A 16,943-nucleotide genomic window follows, 5' to 3' on the forward strand; every position below is an offset into this window, starting at 1 on the left:
CTTATCATCTACATATTTTACCGGTTGTGTGATAGTTATAGAGAACAATATTTATAGTGGACTTGTGCACGCCGGACTCGAACGCCTATGAAGAGAGTGCAGTATATTACATCTGAAATGCCTTCTCAGCGGAAAAGGGACGCCTTCATTCAACAATTGTCATCTTGTCCAAGACTGCTTCCTCCCATGCTGTCCACTCCTCATCCTTTTTGTCTTCAGTTCTGGGGCCATCCCCTTTGCGCTCCTCTATCGCCCTCTCAAACACCGACCAAGAGATGCAATTCCCAGGGTCTCCCGGTTGTTCATCACAATGATAGTCTCCTTGAATGGTGCGGGAGAGATGCACGACGTGTGCCGCACTGCCAATAGCATGCCCAATGTTGTGCACGATGGACCGCACGTACGTCCCTCCAGAAACCTGCATCTCCAGCTTGAAGATGGGAGGCCTGCATTCATCAAGAGCTTCGGGCACTGCTTCAGCTTCCATTTCCGTCTCTCCTGCTACACCCTCAACCTTTCCCTCCTTAACGACCAGCTCCCGGACCTTGTCCATCGTTTCCTTGTCCTTCTCAGACACCTGAGCTTTCGGGAAATCGAAATGATGCCCGGGGCCATCGCCGTCTAGTGGGGCGCCATCCTGCCAATCTATGCACTTGAGGGAATGGATCGTAACTTTGCGCGCTTCGATAGGCCGAGGTAGACTCTTGCCTTCACGCGCATATTCGTATAATGGCTTCCCGTCCATCTTAAGCGCGGAGTATCTTTGGGCGGTATTAGCATAGCCTTAGAGGAGTGGATGAACGCGTTGCAGCGTACATTGGAGGAAGCTGGGTGATCTCTCCTCTGAAACGATCCAATACACTCTCGATCTTCTCTCGAGTGACATGCTTCCAAGGTGCCGTTCGGACTACCTTCCCTTCAGAATCGTAGGTATCCGTCTCCGCCCCAAGTAACGCTGTTGTTCGGTAGGTCTACAAACCATTCAGGAGAGCAAAAACGTGTGGAACTAATATTGCTCACCTTCGGGCCGTCGAGGTGAGTCTGAAGCTTCTTGGTGCCTTTACCAATTCCGATGACTGACTTAAGCTATGAGCAAGAAAGTGCAGCACAAAACCTGTATGACTTACTGAGTACACCATCAGCCAAAGGATCCAGAGTTCCTCCTTGACCAATCTTGATCCCCCCAGGCCGATGTCTGAAGCGATGTTTCTTCCCCTTCTTCTGTGACGCTTCGATGGTGGATGGGTGGCTGAATATCCGTGACTGGCTGATCAATGGCTTTATCCCATCCAACATGGTCATACAGACCGGTCCTGAGGGTTTGGCAATTGCGAAGAGCGCTCCGGGCACGGGCAGTGGTGGTATCTTTGCTTTCGGCATCGTGGTGAACAGAAGATGAAAGTTGGCGCGCGAGTTGCAAGGCGCCAATCATCTCTCGACCTTCCACTTTCAACAACATCACTCAGAATGTTTTTCTTGTTATTCAACCAGTCGTCTTGATATAATATCGTCTCTATTGAGTGAAATGACAACAAAATACAAGGATGCGGTCCTCTGGAAAATTACATACGCCAGGACCACGGTTGTTGCAGGACGACTATCATTCCAGACTGGCTTAGACAACTACTGACGGTACCGGTATGATTGCTATTATGTCTCATGCTTTGTTCGACTGGTCTCCTGAGTTCGACCTCTTGGATTGAACTGTCACTTCCAAGTATGCAGGTGTACTTACCGCTTCTTTTGCTTCTTCAAGTATACCTAGTCGTTGGTCGACTTGAACCGCGACACTGGACCTCGGCACTACGACGTCGCTTCTCCCCCCATGTCAAGGACTTTATTTCCCGGCGCCAAATACACGCAATTTCGATAGCATATCGGAGCGCACAACCTGCATGGAACGGCGTCACCCCACCCGGCTCGATCCCCGATGGCAGGCCGTTCCTGCCCTACTACGTCCCTGCAGGTTCTGTGTCAGTTGATGACACGTCACGTTCGCTCATCTTCTCGTCTCATTCGTGGCATAACTTGTCAAACCCGAAGTATGTCGACGGCACCCTTCATTCGACGAGCACTCCGGGTGCGTCTATGACCTACTTGTTCTCCGGTACGGGAATACAGTGGTTTGGCACCACAGGACCATCCCATGGGAAGACGAATGTCTTCCTTGACGGGAAGCAGATCGGAACTTCGGATGGATACGCGAAGAATGAGGCATACCAGCAACGACGTTGGGCAAGTGACGAGTTGGTGTTTGGTCAACATACCCTCCGAATTGTCAACACCGATCAAGGTCAAGGAACGACGACAGACGTCGATGCACTAGTAGTGCGCCAAACAAAGGCGGCCAAGTTGGGGCACAAACCTGACATGATCCTCGATGCGTCTTCGCACCCAAGTTGGACGTTAGTACAACGGGGAGTCACGGGAGTCTCCGCGATGCAGCTCTCGGTTGTCTCGGACAACGAAGCCATCATCTTCGACAAGGTCGAACACAATCCGCTCACGGTGAACAATCATCCCGCGTGGGGTGCTGTCTACAACCTTGAAACCGACCATGTTCGACCATTGAACGTCTTGTCAAACTCCTTCTGTGCAGGTGGGACGTTCCTCTCGAATGGTACGCTCATCAGCGTCGGTGGTAATCCGGTTGTGACGGACAAGACCAGCGCGGCTGATTTCGGCGATCTTAATGGCTTACAGGCTGTTCGCTTGTTTACGCCATGTGATGACGACAAATGCGATATCTTCGAAGACTCGGATCATATCCGGATGACCAGCGCCCGGTGGTACGTGACCGTCACGAGACTTGACGACGGATCGGCCCTAATCATGGGTGGTTCAAAGAAGGGCGGGTGGATGAACAATGCCACCGTGAACAATCCAACTTTCGAATTCTTTCCTCCCAAGAACATCCATGGATACAATGGGCTTCCGATCCCCTCAAGTTTCCTCAAAGACACGCTGAATGCAAACCTGTTTCCGATTGCGTTCACACTACCTGACGGAACAGTTTTTGTAGCCGCCAATCAGGACTCGATGATCTACGACTGGAAGAAGAATGAAGAAACTCGGCTTCCCCGTTTCCCGAATGGGGTTCGAGTGACGTATCCTATGACAGGAACCGCGGTTCTCCTGCCCCTCGCTGTGGCGAACAACTATACGCCCATTATAGTCGTCTGTGGGGGATCTGCTGTTGACGACACAAAGCCGGGACACGAACTGTCTTCTCAAGCCCCGGCCTCTGACCAGTGCGTTCAGATGACGCTTACACCGACCGGCATTGCTGCCGGATGGGAAGTCGACCTTATGCCGACTCCGCGAGTGATGCCTGACGCAGTCCTCCTGCCGGATGGGAAGGTCGTGATTGTGAATGGTGGACGAACCGGTATTGCAGGATATGGAAATGTAAAGGGACAAATTGGACAGTCCAACGCGGACCATCCTGTCTTCCAACCCATACTTTACGATCCCGCCAAACCCCTCGGGCAACGCTTCAGCAGCGACGGCATGCCAACGAGTCAAATACCAAGGCTGTATCATTCGGTTGCGACCCTCGTCCCCAGCGGAGACATTATGATAGCAGGATCTAACCCGAATCTCGATGTCTCCAATGTGGAATACCAAACCGAGTATAGGGTGGAATGGCTTAGTCCCCCGTACATTGCCATGGCAAGACCGAGCATCCTTGGTTTGCCCGGGAACATGCTTTACCGCAAAGAGATTTCGGTCCAAGTGAGATTGCCGCCTGGAACAAGCAACATCACGATCTCGCTCATGGATCTCGGTTTCGTCACCCACGCGGTGCACATGAACTCTCGTCTGGTTGAACTGGTGTGCACGTCGTCCACCCTGCCCACAGGATCAAGCGACGTTACGACTCTGGCAATTGCCGGACCACCATCGTCACTTATCTACCCGCCTGGATATGGCTGGCTGTACGTGCTCGCTGATGGAGTCCCGAGCGCAGGTAGGCGTATCATGGTTGGCGACGGTAGGGCGCCGCCTGATGATCCCGGTGCTACAGTAAAGTATGTCTCCATTCCCATTCCCAGATCTATGCTAATTGATTGGTCAGCCTTCTCGACCACACGAAAGGACCGACGTCTAAGTCTGAGCATGATGCTCAGGGTGGATAAATAGCCAAGTTCCGTCTTCACAAGCGGCGAATCACCTTCTCGTCTAGACGTCGTCATATTTATGACCTAGTATTTTCGTTTGTTCTGTTTTCATGCGATACCGCCGATAAAAAACAATGTTCTACAGGCAGTTGTAATAGGCTGTGTTGGAAGTGATCGTCATCCCGTTTGTCCTGTCCGACTTATCGCCATCGATTAGCCTCGATCGATGGCGAGATTAAATGCAAGAAGCTGCGCTCCCCCGCTTCTCGGGCACCCTTGACGACCATCATTTCGCCTCACAACCGAATAAGCTTGCCGAAGCATAGATATAATAAAAGCATCCGCGGATCAAGAGGCTCTGATGCGGCGACATTGTATCATCTTGCTCATTACACAGGTTTCGATCACCGAATACCTAGAATAGTCTTGTGAAACACTTGGTACATACAGCTGACATGTCCACGAAGAGAACGATCTCTGATTCTTGCCCTGAATGTGGATGAACAGTCAAAAGGAACCGAAAGATGGTCTCACATGGTCGCCGCATTCTAGAGACTAAACCGGTCATATTATCTTAATCCTATTTCTAGCACACATTAGAGGAAGTTTACACCGTGTTAAAAGGATCTAGGAGGTTACCATCTTCACAGTGAGAGAGCAGAGGTCTGAATACGGGACTTGCGTCCGTCAACCGACTTTGTTCACCTCCATGATCACGCAGTTCTGCCCTATAAGAGATCGTGATTTCCCCATAACAGATTTAACCATGGGGCTTTATTCGGGGTTTCAGTCACTTCAGTCGACTGGGATAATCTAAGTCGCTCTGAGTGCGTCCCTCGAGACAATCTGAGGTCGGTCTGAGACCGACGCTTATGGGATAAATCTCAGATTATCCCCGGTTATCCCAAACATAAGACCTACATAGTAGCAGCCATACTGTACACGGCGCACATCGGCCATGACGACTCGGCACACGAGCACATAAATGATACATATTCATTCCCCCACACAACTCTACATTAACCCTCAGCCAAAGACTATCGGTGATTTTAAGCCTAGCTACAGCTAGAGCAAGAGCAGGGCAGGGGCAAGAGCAGGGGAGGAGGGGCAGGACGGTCCGTTTAAGCCGAAGGCTAGGGAATTGTGGGCGTGGGCGTGGGGGGGTTGGGGAATAGAAACAGGGAGAGGACGAGATGATACAGACATACTTGTTCATGCTAGTTAACGCTCGGGAGGGGGATCATCGTGCCAGCCTCTGTTTTTCCTGCTCGATACGCTGTTTCATCCGTTGTTAGCCCATGAGTGGTGGGACAGTATAGGGAAGGGCGCACACTGGCAAGCAGCTGCACCGCCATCTGGATATTTGCGATCCCCCCGGTTATAGTGACCATCCTCTCTGTCTCGCTCATGGGCTGTACAGCGCCCGACCCAGGTGCAGGTCCCTGGCCAGGCTCGAGGATCTTGATCTGGCAACCGGAAACATGACGTATCTCGTTTATCTTCGCTCCGCCTTTGCCGATTATGCTGCCTACGAGGTCGTTCGGGATGTAAAAGTTCTGCGTTTGCTGTAGGGAGACGGGCGCTGGGGCTGCTGCTGGGCCCGGGTAGCCGTAGTTTGATACGGGGGTGTTTGGGGGATAGTACGTCGTCGATGCCATTGGCCGCCGCTGCTGTTTGTAGGACGCGTGCGTGGAGCTGTACGACGGGTGAGAGTTGAGCAGCGAGTTGCCGACATAGTACGTCGCGATATGGATAGCGTCCGCCACGCCGGAGACGTTGAGCACGCGCTCTGTAGAGCCAGGGAGGAGGCCCTCGCTCGCGTGCAGCTTCGCGCCCGAGGCTTCTTGGATCTCCTTGATCTTGCTCCCGGCTTTGCCGATCAGGGTACCCATACGCGAGTTGGGGATGATGAACTTTATGGTGACAGCGCGGGAGCCGGGGACGGAGGGCTGCTCGAACGGCTCGTCGTTGATCTGACGGACGATGAGACCGAATGCCTGTATGCGTGTCAGAGGAGTCACGAGGAGTCACGGGATCAGCAAGGGGTGACTCACCTTGGCTACCGCATCCAGCGGGCCAGTGACGTTGAGGATACGCTCTGGGTTGCCAGGAATGCTCTCGCTGACTGTGATACGCGCCCCGCTCTTCTCACGGATCTCATTCACATGCGACCCGCCTTTGCCGATGATGATGCTGGCGTCCTGGGTGACGATGAGAGCGCGCATATGGATGTTCTGCGGCGGGGGTTCCCGCGTCCCATCCTCGTTCTCCTCATCCTTGTCCGCGGTCGGTGTCGCATCAGTAGGAGGGGCGGTGATGGTCGCCTGCACCGCGCCCGGGGAGGAGTTGGAAGGCTGTACGCTGACCGAGTCTGCCGGAGCGAGCGAGGTGGGCGTCAACGACCCATCTGCCGCTGCTGGGGTGTCTGCGTCGAGCATTGGCTGGTCGGCAGGGATCTGAGCGAGAGAATCGATCGGTTCGTGGTAGGTGTCGTCCTCTGGGTTGACCTCGTTGCGGTTTGCACGCTTGGAGGTGTGTCCTGAAGGAGAGCCAGCGTCGGACGGCGAGCGAGAACGTTTGAGGTCAGGCATCATCGAGGCGTTCACGTGGAATGAAAAGTGAGTGAAATTACACGTGGATTTTTGAATTGATTTCTTTTTATTTGGATTGGACTCGGGGAGTTGAGAGCGATGATGGAATAATGATGTTGAGAGTGGAGGCGGAGTATTGGGGATTGTGATAACTTGAGAAAGTGGATATGAGTATAGGAGGAATGGGAGTGGACAATGAAGTGGACAATGAAGTAGACAATGAAAGTAGACAATGAAAGAATAAATGTAAAATTAACTCACGACCTTGCGTGTAATGAGGATGGGAGACCGGTGGTGGAAGAGAAGAGAGGAGTGATAGTGAGAGTGAAGAGTAGAAAGGGTTGTCATCAGTCAATGAACAATGCATTTGATCCCGCATATAGCGACTCGGACCCGAATTATTATCCACTATCACGTGATTATCCTCCGCCGTAGAATAACAAATGAACGGCGCGTCCCTGCACGCGTTCACCCCCTCATCCCTGATGGACTCGGACGACGACTTTACAGGTATGCCCCTCTTCTCACTCTAGATCAATACTGACCTTATGGAAGGCTACGGAGAAGCGCATACACGCCGACCTACTACATCATCACGGCCTACGTCGAAGAGCGCCCGTCCCCCTGCTGCTACCAACAACGCCCGCCCAGGCCCATCCCAGCCCTCACGGCACGTTCCCCCTCAAGAAGAAGAAGAAGAGGACGAGGCCGAACCAGTTCCCATGGTTCGACCTAGGAAACAGCTGGTTACTGGTACTGCGAGGAAGACGGTCCCTTCTACTACTGGGGCGGGAAGGGGGAGGCCAAAGCATGCAGATTCTGAGGAAGAGGAAGAGGAGCATCGTGCACGACCGAACTCGCACAGTCAGGTGAAGGTCGAGTCTGATCTCAGGCGAAAGCTGGACGAGGTGAGCGCTGTGACCCTACTCCATGGCCTCATTAACGCTGCTGTAGGTCACGAAACAGCGAGATACGTACGCGCAACAGTTTGATGAGCTCGTGCGGTTGAAGGGTACTGAGCAAGAGAAGATCTTTGCCGACTACAAGCGTGCGGCGGAGGATCGAGCCAAGGGTGTGTCTCCTCGCATTTCTAGTTCTTGATGTCCCCTGACTGTGCGTAGATCAAGCGAGGCTCACCGCCCAGCTGCAGCAGCAGATCGCAACGCTTCAGGAAGCCAATCGGCGAGGTCATACGCTTCCCATCCCGCTCGTGGTAGATCCTACGCTGGAGAGACGCCGTGAGCAGGAGAGAGAGGAATGGGAGGCTAAGGAACGGGAGTGGGTAAGGAGAGAGGAGGAACTCAAGACGCAGCTTGCGGAGAGCCAGGCTACGCGTACGTATACCGCATTACTCACCCGAAAGTACTGACAAGCGCTAGTTCTGCGCCTACGGGAAGACCGCCCGATCCAGCCTGCCATACCTGGTCATACGCTGCGCGCCGGCGTCCCACCCTCGACCCCGAGCGGTAAGCACGGCGCAGGTCCGACGAAGAACAGTATTGTCGTGTGCCTGTATGAAGACCTGACCAACCTGCTGGTGACGAAGTGTACGATCGAGATGGGCCAGTATGGCGAGGAGCATAATTTCGTCTGTGTGCTTACTAGTCATGGGAAGAGTGCGTGTCCCGCATATCCCTCACACATGAGCTAACGCAACCCAGGCCTGCAATTCTCTCTTCGCACCTTCAGAGTCCTCAAAGACCCTCCAGAGCCAAAAGACCCCTACAACGAGAAAGTGATCTATAACCCGCTCGAGCTCGACAAGGAGACGGACCGGGAATGGGTAGAGAGACTGGATTTCCTCCGGGACCAGTTTACATTTGACCGCGAGCAGATGAACGTTTTTCTTGCTACGGCGCATAATAAGATGGATTGGGATGAGACGAAGATGGAGGAGGAGGATGATTAGGTGTTGGGGGATGAGGGATGAGGGCTTGGTTGTTCTGGTTTGTGTAGTTGTAGAGATAATGTGCTTGATTATTTTAATACATACCACGATGTTCAGGAGTCACTCCACCGTATTACCCCAAGATAGACTCAATCCTTCCATGCACACTCAACAACTTTTCCTCACAGAGGGAACCGCCGGAAAACACACCAAAAAGAGTTGTCGGTCTGATCAGCCGATCGGACAGAAGAAGGGAAGCACGTGCGTTATCTTTCTCCTCTCGGCGGGGAAGCGGGGAAGAAGGGAAGCGAATAAGCGGCTGCTTTTTTGCCAGCGGGGAAAGTGAGAGCTCGAGCTTAAAGGACGGAAACTTTGACTTTGACTTTAGCAACAGGTGGGCATGGTGAACACGAGTTGGAGGCGAGGATGGGAAGACGATGATGATAGAGAAATAGATTAGATGATGAGCTCCGGCGTCGGAGTTTGACCGCTGGACAACTCCTATCATATTGTAGAAGATTCGAGTTCGGACCAACTACTTATGCCTATCTGATATCCGGTACTGGCTTGCCGGAGATCTGGCTCTACGAACACACGCATGCATGTCGCTATGGACAATGTAATGTGATGGAGGGGTTGAATGAAGAAGGGCTGTAGGGTTTTAGGTTGGAGGGTTGGTTGGACCCGGATGATCGTTTGATCGTTCTGACCCATGTCTGGAGAAGCGACCCTCGAAATTTGTGGAGGAGGAATTGATCGCTTGGAGCGGAAGGGCGGTCGGTAATTGTACCACATCAGTTCGCGCTTGGTCATCTTTACGTTGCTTCCTCTGCAACCAGAAGTCAGGAATTCAGAGATGGAGAGATGAAGAGCTGGAACTGGCTAGACCATCTATGTACACATGCGTCTGTATTGATTCGGGTTTCGTGTGATGTGAACAACGCGTGTTTTGCACGTCACGGTGCGTGGGCAGTGCTGGCAGTATCTATCAACTCTATTAGGGACTGAGCTGTCAGATCATCTGTGTTTTGAAAGAGAGATTGCAGAGCACGGGTTGTCTGTTGCTGCCAGCGGAATCTGCATTCCTTGTTTGGGAGTAGTGTAAGAAGAGGCTGGTATGTAACCGTCCTGGGTCGAAGCCGTGGCTTTTCCACCGAGTTCACAAATATCTGTGCAATAGGATAGATATGTTAGCGCAGATCGATTATCTGATGGGATTTTCCATGTTCTTGTTCTAGGAAAAGGAGAGATGTCGAAAGGAGGGAAAGAGACAGAAGGGGGGAAACCTAAGTGGAATTATACACCCGAACGCGTGCTGTTTTGGTTCCAGGGGGACGGTGTCGAGCGTCGGCGCTGCTTCTTTTGCCTTGCAACGAGGCTCGGCCATCTCTCCCACGACGTCTCCTGCTTGCTCCTCGACGTCCTCCTCGCTCCCCCCTCCCACCTTTGGTCATCGTCCACACCTTCCCCATATCGACGAATTCAGCAACGACAGATTCCAGATACCAACAAACTCCATGTCCACCATCCGCTGCTAATCCTTCCTAGCACTACGTTCTCCATTCCACTCTTTCCTCCTATCTCTCCCCCCTCTCATGCCCTCAGATCGCACGCCCAAAAAGCTGTCTATAACTTCTGCAACACGTAGGCATCCCCCAGACTCACCAGCTTCCACCGTCGCTCTCGCTCCAAATGTTCGTCACTCCCGTCTGCTAGACGTGACCCCCCCCCAGTCAGTCGCAGGCATGAGTGATACCACCCCGGACGCAGACTGGAGGAGGAAGGACCGTCCGCCAGCGCTCGATCTCTCTACTTCACATTCTGGCTACTCGTCGCTGCGGAGCAGCGAAAAGGCGAGGGACGACTCGCGCAGGCAGGAACCGCGCGAAACCCAACATCGCCGTCCGACCGGAACAAGGATATCAAGCGCAAGCGACGCATCCGTTCGACGCGAGCGTGAGTCGGCCAGGACAGAAGAGAAGGAGAGGGAGCGCATTGCCGACAGGCGTCGGAGTCGAGATGTACGTCGCGGTGCTGTTTTGATTTCTCCTCGGATGTTGACAATCTTCGAGGTCTCGGCGTCTTTCTCTATTTCACTTACACCAGCCTCCAACCCCATTGACTACAGCAAGATTCCCGAGCCGCCATTGTCGGCCTCGTCGTCTGCCTCGTCCTTGGACCCATACTACTTCATGAACCCGTCCCCACCACCTCAGGAGCCTGTAGAACCCCCACCGCCGCGCGATCAATACGGTGCCCTTCCCCTGTCATCCTTCAACCCTCCTCCTATGAACAACCACCCAAGTCAGCCGGCCACTCCCGCACGCTATAACAGGGACATGGCCGCCTCCATCGACAGACGCGGTCTTGTCGGCGTTGGCGAGCTTGCGACCCCTCGCTGGACAACGGCCGCCACGCGTATGCCGTGGGAGGCGGTGCAGCGTATCAAAGAGGGCCTTGACGAGTTTTCAGATGAAGAGATGGCGCAGGATAGGACTGGCCGAGATAGTGGAGATAGTCTATGGACGCTCGAAGCCGTCGAACGAGAAGAGGCTAATGAGGTGCGTGTCCAATTTTTTTGAGCGCATACATCGTGCCAACAGGTGAATAGGAGCCCCCTCAGCAACCATCACCTGGAAAACCCTCCCCCACAACAACCCGCTCCTCTCAGAAACCCCCAACGAGGGAACGACGCATATCTCACCGTCAAGGCTCGCTCAGCGCTGCTGATGAATCTGGCCTGGAAGAGCAAATCCTCTACAAGCCGCTCCAGCCTCATCGCGTCAGTACCAGTCGACCCAGCAAGCTTCTCCCAACGGCTGTCCTGGAAGAAGTCAAGTCTCCTACCAAGGCGTCACCTAAGGAATCTAGCCGAACCGTTGTGCCTTCCCCGGTTGTTGTGCGCTCCCCTATTTCAGTTTCGGTCCCATCGCCCGCTTCGCACCGGTCGCGGGTCGCGGATTCTCCTGCGACTCTGACACCAAAATCTCCCATCACATCTGCGCCGATTATTACCTCTAAGCGGACAAGCATAGGTGACGTTCTGCGCAGGAAGCGCACGGACGAGGACCTAAATGCCGCTGAGCGAGACAAGGAGAAGGAGCGAGCAGAACGTCACCGTGAACGCGAGCGGGAACGGGAGAAGCCGTACGGGGACGAAAACGAAAACCTGGTGCGTAAGCATCGGTCGCTGGGCGTTTCGGCCCCCTCTGGGAACGGTACCCCGCCAGGAGCTGCGACGCGTGATGCGTCCAAGTCCAAGGAACGGGAAAAGCGTCCACGGGAGAGTCTTCCTCCTATCTCATCTTCTGCTCGTATTCCCTCCACAGCGTCAGCTGCGTCTTCGAAGGAACGTGATCGGGATCGACCAAAGGACCGTCAACCAAGTGGTGAATCGACGCATTCTCGTCATGTGTCGTCAGGATCAGTCAGCTCGCGTCGATACAATGTCGAAACTGACTATTCCCATCTTCCTCCATCTCCTGCCGCCCACTCAATCTCCCAGTTTTTGCGTTCTACGCCGTCTACCGGAACTTTAGGTAGTCCTCCTGCCCCGGTAAGCGGCCATCGTACTGATAGAGAACGCGAGCATGAAGCATCCATGGATCGCTTGGCCCATCATTTACTCGCTAAAGGTCCACAAGAGGGCTGGCCGGCGGTTTATGACGAACAGACGGTCGAGGTGCTCAACAAGCTCGATGGAGTCAGTAAGACCCCCAGGAGCCAGAGGGCAAGTATGATATCCATCAGTTCGAGGAAGAGTCGAGAGGGCGGCAGCCGACCTGGCACACCCGGTGGTATCGTCGGTGGAAAGGACTGGGAAGGCATCGAGCCTCGTACGAGGAATAGTTCTGGCGGAACAAAGGTACATTCTCGTCCAGCCGAAGAGGAGAGCGCGGACAACTTGACCACGGACGAATATGGTCTCCTCAAACGGGGTGCTACCCATGGAAGTGGTATGACGGCGTCGCTGTCTTCCAAGTCGGGGTATAGTAGCGGAGCCCCGGCGATGAAGCGCTCTTCTACATCTTCGGCTTCTGCCAGCACACCTACCACGAACACGACCGGGTCGCGTGACTCTGTTTCCACTGCAGGGACGCAGTCTACGGCAAACACAACACCTGTCTCGATAATGGGTAAATCGGGCGGGAGTACCAAACCCGTCTTCCCTAGGCGGAACAGCGCAGGCAGCGAGGGCAGCACACACAGCTTTACCCATTCTGGAGGTGATGTGAGCGGCCTCTCCAGCGGTTTGGAGGCCGATGCTGGTCCCATCCCTCCTGTTCCTCCGCTGCCAAAGGAATTGACAACGCGGCAACGGCTGAACTCGACGAGCCACAGCAGCCCTCACCTGCCGCCTTCCTACCCGCTCTCCAAGCCCCAGGACTCCCCTATCTCCATAAACATGCCACTCGCTTCTGGTTCGCCCTCGGTTCCGTCTGATGATCCGGATCGTACTATTGTGATAGTACCCCCTCCGTCAGAATTGCCCCAGATCATCCACACATCCCCACCCCCTCCTTCCAGCACCTCGACAGCTCGGTCGCCGAGTAAGAAGTGGAGTTTCACGAATGCTTTGCGCAGCTTGGAGCGTCCATCAGCCCAGAAGTCTTCGAACGCTTCGCTGAAGGATATGTATAACAATGCTCAATTATCCCCACAGTCGCCCAGGTCTCCCCACCCTCAGCACTCCCACCAATCGTTCGAATCTCGCGTGGATGAATCTTGGTCGAGGATTGAGGCTTCGGAAGCATTACCGGCTCCGGGCCCTTCTTACCGACAGTCCATCAGTAGCACCTTCACTCAAAGTCCTTCAAAGTTGGGCGAGCGCTTTGGGTCGCCTTTGAGCAGAGCGGAGACTGCGTCGTCCGCCTCCACTCGAACTGGTCTCAACCTGTCTGGCTCTGCTGTCGCCAAGAGCCCTGACATGTATGCCACCCCATTGAGCCCTTCCGCCCCCACTGCGGTCAAGCGCTCCTCGACGAGCAAGAGGTTAACTCCTTCCGCCATCCCTATCTCTTTCTTCCGCCGTACGTCGTCATCTCACACTGTACCCCAAACACTCTCTTCATCGTCATCCTCTCCCCCTCGTGCACCTGAGAAGTCCCCCTCTAATGCTCCCCCGCCGGTAAGTCCAACTTCAACCGCCGCTTCAAAGAAGTCGAGCGTTCTTGGTCTTGGTTTCCCTGCTTTACTCAAATCGGCATCTAAGAAGAACCTGGTGGAGAAAGAGACCCCCCCGAAGCGCCGAGGTGAAGAGAAGGAAAGAAGCGAAAGTCGTATATCCGCTTTGATGGGCAGGAAGCGCGGAAAGGTACGCCCAGGGGTTCATTGGTTACCAAAGTTTGCTTGACTGACCCATCCTTCAGACCGTGTCTGCGGTGGAACCTGCCAGATCTCCAAAGCCGGTGGTGCTGCCGCCGATGCACCTTTCTGCTATCCCGCCTGTAACAGCACAACGCGTGGCAAGCTTAAAGTCGTCTGCGACTTCAACTGCATCGAACTCATCCATCCGAACCGCTGCATCACGCTCCCAGGTGTCGCCCTTGCCCGCATCTCAGGTACTGCACAAGGGCACGGACATCCGTGCCAGTCGCCAACAACTGCCCACGATCGCGGGGTCTCCCTCTCTCGCAAATCCCCGTAGTGGGCGTAGCTCGGAGGTAAACATCCGTCAGCCTGGTCAGCAGATGTACGAGTCTGCCTCTGCCAGCTTTATCGCCAATGCATCGAAGCGAGACACGCCCACTAAGATACCGCGCATCTCAAGTCGAGGCTCAGCGGGCCGTGACCCCTCTCCGCAGCATACCGTGAAAGACTTGACGATCACAAAGGCATCCGTTATGGGTTCTCGACGGGCCAGTTTAAACCCCGTGTCGGCTACAAGCCTGATCGACTCTTCCCCTTCGGAGCGTGAATCCGGCTTTCCCAACGAATTCGGCGTGCTTGAACCGGCAGAAGCTTCGAAAGCCAGTTCGTCATCGGCTTCCGCTACGCAAAAGGCATCAACAGGAGGATCCCCTGTTCGTGTACCTCGTCAACTTCCTGTCCCACCTGTATCTAGCACCATCAGCGCCATCGGGAAATCGACTCGCAGCTTGGCTACACAAGGTGGCAGCAGCACGGTGGGAGCTACTCGTAAGTCGTCCAACAACTCAATAGCTGCGTCCATTACATCTGCTGCAACTGGCACGACGGCTTCTGCGGAGTCTTCTGCTGCACCGTTACTTCAGCAGCGTACGCTGAACACATCACCTCTGAAGCCAAAGACAACTCCTGCTAAGACTGCTGTTCCAGCGTCTCGCATTCCGAACTCCGCCACAGCACCGAATATCTTCCCTACTCCGTCTCATGCGTCCTCTACCTCTGAAAGACCTAGGACCACAGAGTCGGGAACCCCTTCACCGATAGCTTCTTCTGTTGATGAGGATGAGCGCCTGGGCGATGAGGAGATGATGGCATACGTCAAGCGGCAACAGATGAAAAAGCTCACTTCAGGAGCCAAAAAGGAAGAACTGGATGATATGTTCAAATTTCCCGAGCCTTTGCCACCAACTCCTCCTGAGACCCCTGCGTGTAAGTTCAACATCCTACAATTGTTGCGAAGTCTTATGTTTTGTTCCAGCTTTGCTCCGGAGCAGTCGGGTGTCGTACCTGTCGGAATATGAGCGGCGGGAAGTGTTGGACTATCCTCAGGTCTATTATTATGGTCAAGAAAGCGAAAAGAAGATGGCTACTTTGGACAACTCAACCAACAACTACGGCTATGATGATGACCGCGGTGACTACAATATCATTGACCAGGATCATCTTCATTATCGGTACGAGGTTATCACTACCCTCGGCAAAGGCTCCTTTGGACAAGTTCTCCAATGTCGTGACCATTGCACCGGGCAATCCGTGGCTGTGAAAATCATTCGCAACAAGAAACGCTTCCATCACCAGGCGCTCGTAGAGATCAAGATTCTGGAGAACCTGAGAAAATGGGTACGTAATCTGACGGTGCCTTGGTCGAAACGCCGCTAACCTTGAACTTCAGGATCCGGATGAAAAACATCACGTGATCAAGATGACCGAACATTTCTATTTCCGCAACCATCTTTGCATTGCTATGGAGCTTCTCAGCATCAATTTGTATGAGCTCATCAAAGCAAATGGCTTCGTTGGATTCTCTACCACTTTGATCCGGCGATTTACTAGCCAGATGTTGGCCGCGCTGGTGTTGATGCGTCATCATCGAATTGTCCATTGCGATTTGAAACCTGAGGTGAGACTTTAAAACCAACGGTCCGAAGCATCGAAATTAACCCAGGTCCAGAATGTCCTGCTGATGCATCCCTGCAAGAGTGGACTCAAGGTGATTGACTTTGGTAGTAGTTGCTTTGAGCACGAAAAGGGTACGTTTATATGTATTAACTTGAGTGTCTCCCTAATACTGTTCAGTGTACACATACATTCAAAGTCGATTCTATCGTTCCCCTGAGGTTATCCTGGGCATGAACTACCATATGGCGATCGATATGTGGAGTCTGGGATGCATCCTTGCAGAGCTTCACACTGGTTTCCCCGTCTTCCCCGGTGAAAACGAGCAGGAGCAGCTGGCCTGCATCATGGAAGTGCTTGGGATGCCGGACAAGTATCTCATCGAAAAGAGCTCTCGCAAGAGACTGTTCTTCGGTATGTGCGCTGTCTCGGATTTATAGATGAACATTGACCGTGCTGTCAGAATCTACTGGACAGCCTCGCCCTGTTGTAAACTCCAAGGGTAGGCGGCGGCGCCCTGGTACCAAAACATTGCAGCAGGTTTTGAAGAGTGACGACGAGAACTTCGTAGACTTCATTGCCAAGTGCTTGATATGGGATCCTGAGCGCAGGCTCAAACCACAACCTGCGCTTCGTCATCCTTTCCTCACCGCAGGGCGACGTGGCAGGGTAACTTCTCCCGCGACTCCGGCTATTGCACGGCAATTATTGTCGTCTACGTCGTCAAGTCTCTCTGCCAGCACTCGGACGCGGCCTCTGCAGATTGGAGCTCCCACGCCATTGACAGCCCGGGTCACAAATCGCATGGGAGGCAGCGGCAGCGCGCTTCCCGTAACGCCCATTGCGTCCACGCCAAGTATCTCCACTACACTGGGGTCGGCATCCGCTCACAGGGCGTATCGTACTCCGCAAACGTCAGGTATCTCTTATAGTTCTACATCTCGCCAAATGGTGGCAAAGACAAATGGTTATACTGTGAGCAATGTGGCGTAAACTCCTTTGGGAACTTCTCATCCCTGTTGTAGACTGCAACCGCTTCTGCTAGGGGGTACTAGACCCATTCTTTTCTCAGTTATGAAC

General features: G+C 53.7%; 5 protein-coding genes across 5 annotated transcripts; 3 read left to right on the forward strand and 2 right to left on the reverse strand.

Moving 5' to 3' along the window:
• Positions 1–169: 169 nt before the first annotated feature.
• On the reverse strand, positions 170–1,338 carry DACRYDRAFT_35527 (pseudouridine synthase; the record flags this gene model as incomplete). The annotated part of the gene is made up of 4 exons (XM_040774395.1): positions 170–761; positions 817–971; positions 1,021–1,076; positions 1,128–1,338. Coding segments are annotated over 4 exons (1,014 nt in total), but the record flags the coding sequence as incomplete, so codon positions are not given.
• A 381-nt stretch (positions 1,339–1,719) lies between these two features.
• Positions 1,720–4,139, forward strand: DACRYDRAFT_127562 (uncharacterized protein; the record flags this gene model as incomplete). The annotated part of the gene is made up of 3 exons (XM_040770935.1): positions 1,720–1,771; positions 1,874–4,031; positions 4,079–4,139. 3 exons carry the CDS (start codon positions 1,720–1,722, stop codon positions 4,137–4,139), a joined length of 2,271 nt encoding a protein of 756 aa, XP_040632816.1.
• A 995-nt stretch (positions 4,140–5,134) lies between these two features.
• DACRYDRAFT_20011 (uncharacterized protein) lies at positions 5,135–6,994 on the reverse strand. The gene is made up of 3 exons (XM_040771762.1): positions 6,176–6,994; positions 5,453–6,118; positions 5,135–5,397 (listed from the first exon to the last, which is right to left on the reverse strand). The coding sequence occupies exons 1-3, from the start codon at positions 6,713–6,715 to the stop codon at positions 5,362–5,364; spliced, it is 1,242 nt and encodes a 413-aa protein (XP_040632465.1). The 5' UTR covers positions 6,716–6,994; the 3' UTR covers positions 5,135–5,361.
• Positions 6,995–7,155: 161 nt separating this feature from the next.
• DACRYDRAFT_98252 (uncharacterized protein) lies at positions 7,156–8,695 on the forward strand (the record flags this gene model as incomplete). The annotated part of the gene is made up of 6 exons (XM_040777515.1): positions 7,156–7,222; positions 7,268–7,620; positions 7,667–7,784; positions 7,834–8,046; positions 8,092–8,328; positions 8,374–8,695. The coding sequence occupies 6 exons, from the start codon at positions 7,156–7,158 to the stop codon at positions 8,619–8,621; spliced, it is 1,236 nt and encodes a 411-aa protein (XP_040632466.1). The 3' UTR covers positions 8,622–8,695.
• A 6,424-nt stretch (positions 8,696–15,119) lies between these two features.
• DACRYDRAFT_45970 (kinase-like protein) lies at positions 15,120–16,856 on the forward strand (the record flags this gene model as incomplete). Its single annotated transcript, XM_040774675.1, has 5 exons — positions 15,120–15,587; positions 15,640–15,867; positions 15,919–15,997; positions 16,044–16,277; positions 16,327–16,856. 5 exons carry the CDS (start codon positions 15,120–15,122, stop codon positions 16,854–16,856), a joined length of 1,539 nt encoding a protein of 512 aa, XP_040632467.1.
• Positions 16,857–16,943: the final 87 nt, after the last annotated feature.

This window comes from Dacryopinax primogenitus, assembly GCF_000292625.1.
Source record: "Dacryopinax primogenitus strain DJM-731 SS1 chromosome Unknown DACRYscaffold_2, whole genome shotgun sequence".
Taxonomy (NCBI): domain Eukaryota; kingdom Fungi; phylum Basidiomycota; class Dacrymycetes; order Dacrymycetales; family Dacrymycetaceae; genus Dacryopinax; species Dacryopinax primogenitus.